Source organism: Cynara cardunculus (assembly GCF_001531365.2).
Source record: "Cynara cardunculus var. scolymus isolate 2C chromosome LG 14, CcrdV1, whole genome shotgun sequence".
Lineage (NCBI taxonomy): Eukaryota > Viridiplantae > Streptophyta > Magnoliopsida > Asterales > Asteraceae > Cynara > Cynara cardunculus.
In genome coordinates this window covers 10228665-10232540 of record NC_037541.1, presented here as the reverse complement: position 1 = coordinate 10232540, position 3876 = coordinate 10228665, and the positions used below count along the sequence as shown (strand labels likewise).

Genomic DNA, 3876 nt, shown 5'->3' with positions numbered 1-3876 from the left:
TTATATTACATAATAAGTTACATAATTTTTATTTTTTTAAAGAAAATGAAATTTATTTGTAAAAAGACAAAAACGCCCCTGACTTAATGGAAGTAAGGTTAACGGAGTTAAAAGTAGAGACCTAATTTATAATAAAATTGAAACCACAGTGTTGATATGTATAATTATTTTGTTTGAGGGACTTGAACTATAACTTTCGTACAACCACATGGACGAAATTTGTAATTTACTCGTTTTAAAAAGTGTACTAGGTATGATAAAATTAAATAATATTATAATAATCTAATTTATGCTCAATCTTTAAAACATAAAAATCTAATGAAGTTGAATGTAAGCAATTGTTTGGCAGTTGTTGAATAATTTGGTACAGAATGATTAAGAGACTTTCATTATATAATAAAAAATGACATATAATTGTTTGGTAATTGTTTACAATGAAATTATGGTGTTTAATGGTTAAGGGAAACCCATGATACAAAACAATTCAGAGTGTTTTAAAATTATTAAGAGTCAGATTTTTTTTAAACAAGATTAATCTCTTAATGATACAGAGATTGTCTCTTAATAAAACTATTAAGAGGTAAATAAATAACCCTTAAATTCTTTTAAAAGTTTTAACCTTAATTTCTCGATTTAAAAAAAAAAATATAAAAACCTATTGAAGATCCCGCTAATTAACTTCTTTTTAGGTTAACTTTTTTAACAAACTATTTTAATTTTAATAGTTGATGTGATACAATTTTTATAATATTAGAGCAAAATATGATTTTCGATCCTATGATTAGTGTTTATAACGATTTTCATTCTTATAACCTACATAATTTTAAAGATCAGGGACGAAAATCATTATAAACGCTAAAACACATGAACGAAAAACACAGTTTAGGGGTCGTTTACCAAACACTTATCCGGTAAGCAGTTGCCGGTAAAATTCAGTACTATTATTTACTTACCGGGTAAGATTTTACTCAATAAAAACGGCTTTCTATGCAACAATTTATCCGGTAAGAACTGACCGTGGTAAGAGTCATTGCCCTCATTTAGCGGATAAGACTCTCAATCCTTGCCTCGTTTTTATCGCATAAGATTTTTTGTTCTTACTATATTCATCCGATAAAATAATATAACTTGATAAACACTTACCCAAATGACTCCCTTTACTCTGATATATATTTTATTTAGAGAGGGGGGATTACTTTCATGGTACAATTAAAATAATGGTATTAATAGCTGGTATGTCTGGCCTTTATCATTACATTCAGAAGACACATAATTTTATAATCTCATATCACCCCTCCTTCCTTCCACCTTCCATTTGTCAAGTTCTTACCCCCTTTTCTCTCTCTCTCTCTCTCTACCAACTCTCTATCACTCTTATATGCATATAAACCTTCACTCCCAACTCAAACAAACACCAAGAGAAGAAAAACCCATCTTTTAAACTCTCTTTCTTTAATCAATTCTCCAAATTACACAATTAGGGTTTGTGATCATCATCAGCCATGGCCATTTCTCCAAGAAAGCTTAGATATGATGTGTATTCATACTCCTACCAAAATGACTCAAACACCCCTCTCGTCATCTCAGTTCTTGCTTCTTTAATCAACAGAACTCTGGCTAGAAACGAAAGAATTGGTAGAAAGTGTGTTGCAGGAATGAGTGGTTCCAAAACTATGGTTTTTGATTGCCATGAGACACCAGACATGACGATACAGTCGTATCTTGAGAGAATATTCCGGTACACCAGAGCTGGACCATCGGTGTATGTGGTGGCATATGTTTATATCGATAGGTTTTGCCGATCACATCCGGAGTTCAGGATAACTGGCCGGAATGTGCATAGGCTTCTTATTACAACCATCATGCTGGCTTCTAAATATGTTGAAGACATGTAAGTTCTTGATCCTAAACCTGTCTTTATTTTGATGATTTTTCAACAAAAACTTAACAAAATTAATAAATTGGTCTTACAGAAAAACCCTTGGTCTCGTATGATCCCAAGTCTATATATATATATATATATATATATATATCACATAAAGTCAATCAAGAATCATTAATTGGAAAATTATCAGCATATGAAGATAATCTTTATATAATTAGGGTTTTAAAACTTCAAACTTTACTCCAAAATATATGATTGATGTTGGTGTCTTCTATTTGGTAGTTCTCAATTATTTCTGTTGTACTTTTTGTCCTGAATCAAAATAAAATGTGTAAATTTTATTTAATTTATCTTTGAAATTATTTTATTCCAACTATTTTGTTTGTAGCCATCTTTTTTCATTTTGAAATAGTAATTATTTAAAATCTATTTTAAAATATTTCATATAATTAAAACACATAAAAATTAATTAGTAAGATTTATTTTATTTGACATAAAAATTAGAAAGAAAAAATGAATGGAATTTAGGTGAAGTCTATTTTGGTCATTGTTCTGACTTTTGTTGTGATATATATTTTGCAGGAATTACAGAAATTCATATTTTGCAAGAGTTGGTGGAATAACAACAAAAGAAATGAACAGTTTGGAGCTTGATTTTCTGTTCTTGATGAACTTCAAAATGCACGTAAATGTGAGTGTTTTTGAGAGCTACTGTTGTCATCTAGAGAGAGAAGTGAGCATCGGAGGTGGTTATCATATCGAGAAGACTTTACGATGTGCAGAAGAAATTAAATCTCGGCAACGAGGATTCAATCAAATTACCCGAATTACTTTGTAGTTTCTTACGACGTAATGTTTAATCGACGTAATGTTTAATCGGTAGCATATATATATATATATATATATGTATATATATATGTATGTATAAAGATCATATGTAGCAAGAAATCTTGGAATATATTTATTTATTTATTAATTTTGCTTGAAACAGAGTCTAGTAGCTAGCTAGGAGATTTACAACAAAATTCATGTCCTTGTCCTTGATCAATGTTAGAAATTTGTCTTTTGACTTATGGATTGATGGTTAATCAAGACATGCATGGGATCTTGGAATAGATTGGAGTCATCATATCCTCAATATCTCTTTAACAAATATTTTAATATTATATGACTTCTAATTTCTAAATTAAAAACTTAATACATGAATTGAAGATGATGTTAAGTATTTTTCAAAAGATTAAATTATTAAAATATATTTAGAAAAATGTGAAATCTATTCAATTTAATTCTGATAAAAATAGTTATGATTGTTATAATACGATACTATAATAAAATTGGGTTTATAAGACATCAAATTAAAACGTGCGAGTTCGGATGTTCTAATAAACTAATTTATAAGACTTAAGTTATAGGATCAAATACTTATGTGGTAGTGTAGGTAATGTTGCAATGTTAGTATTATAAAACTTAAATGTATCAAATTATTAAGATGTAAAAATAATAACAATAAAATGAGAAAACAAACTCTTATTGTTATTTATAGGAAGACAGGGATGTATTTTATTTTATGAAGTAATAAGTAATAGGATGGGAGGAAGGTGCATGTAAGGGGGAGATGGGAGGAACAGTTAAAAGCAATTTAGGGTTGGTTGTTTATTTTTTTAATATTTCTATTAAGAGGTAGCCTTTGAATAACTAGATGTAATCTTGTTTGACAAAAAAAGTCGGCTTCTTAATGATTCTAAAACCCTATAAATGACTTTGTATCTTGGATAATTACCAAACAACTTAACCATACTTTATTTTGCATATTATTGAAGTCTCTTAATCATTCTGTGCCAAGCCATTTAAAAATTGTCAAATATCCCCATATGCATGGTCAAAATATATGATGGTGATATGAGAAAGATATGATGGGTATGGCTTCTATAACAAATTGTTGAGTATAAAGGAAAGGGATCTCCACTTCCCTTTGGTAAAAACATATCAGA

General features: G+C 29.0%; 1 protein-coding gene across 1 annotated transcript; it reads left to right on the top strand.

Moving 5' to 3' along the window:
* The first annotated feature begins 1381 nt into the window (after window positions 1–1381).
* Window positions 1382–2740, top strand: LOC112526983 (cyclin-U2-2-like). Its single transcript, XM_025137446.1, has 2 exons — window positions 1382–1891; window positions 2468–2740. The coding sequence occupies exons 1-2, from the start codon at window positions 1503–1505 to the stop codon at window positions 2721–2723; spliced, it is 645 nt and encodes a 214-aa protein (XP_024993214.1). The 5' UTR covers window positions 1382–1502; the 3' UTR covers window positions 2724–2740.
* The last annotated feature ends 1136 nt before the right edge of the window (window positions 2741–3876 follow it).

What these genes read in the sequence shown, in the direction of transcription:
- LOC112526983 (XM_025137446.1), top strand. Translation starts at nt 1,503, where the DNA reads ATGGCCATTTCTCCAAGAAAGCTTAGATATGATGTGTATTCATACTCC. An exon ending in TCTAAATATGTTGAAGACAT is followed by an intron (nt 1,892 to 2,467) that starts GTAAGTTCTTGA and finishes TATATTTTGCAG; the next exon opens with GAATTACAGAAATTCATATT.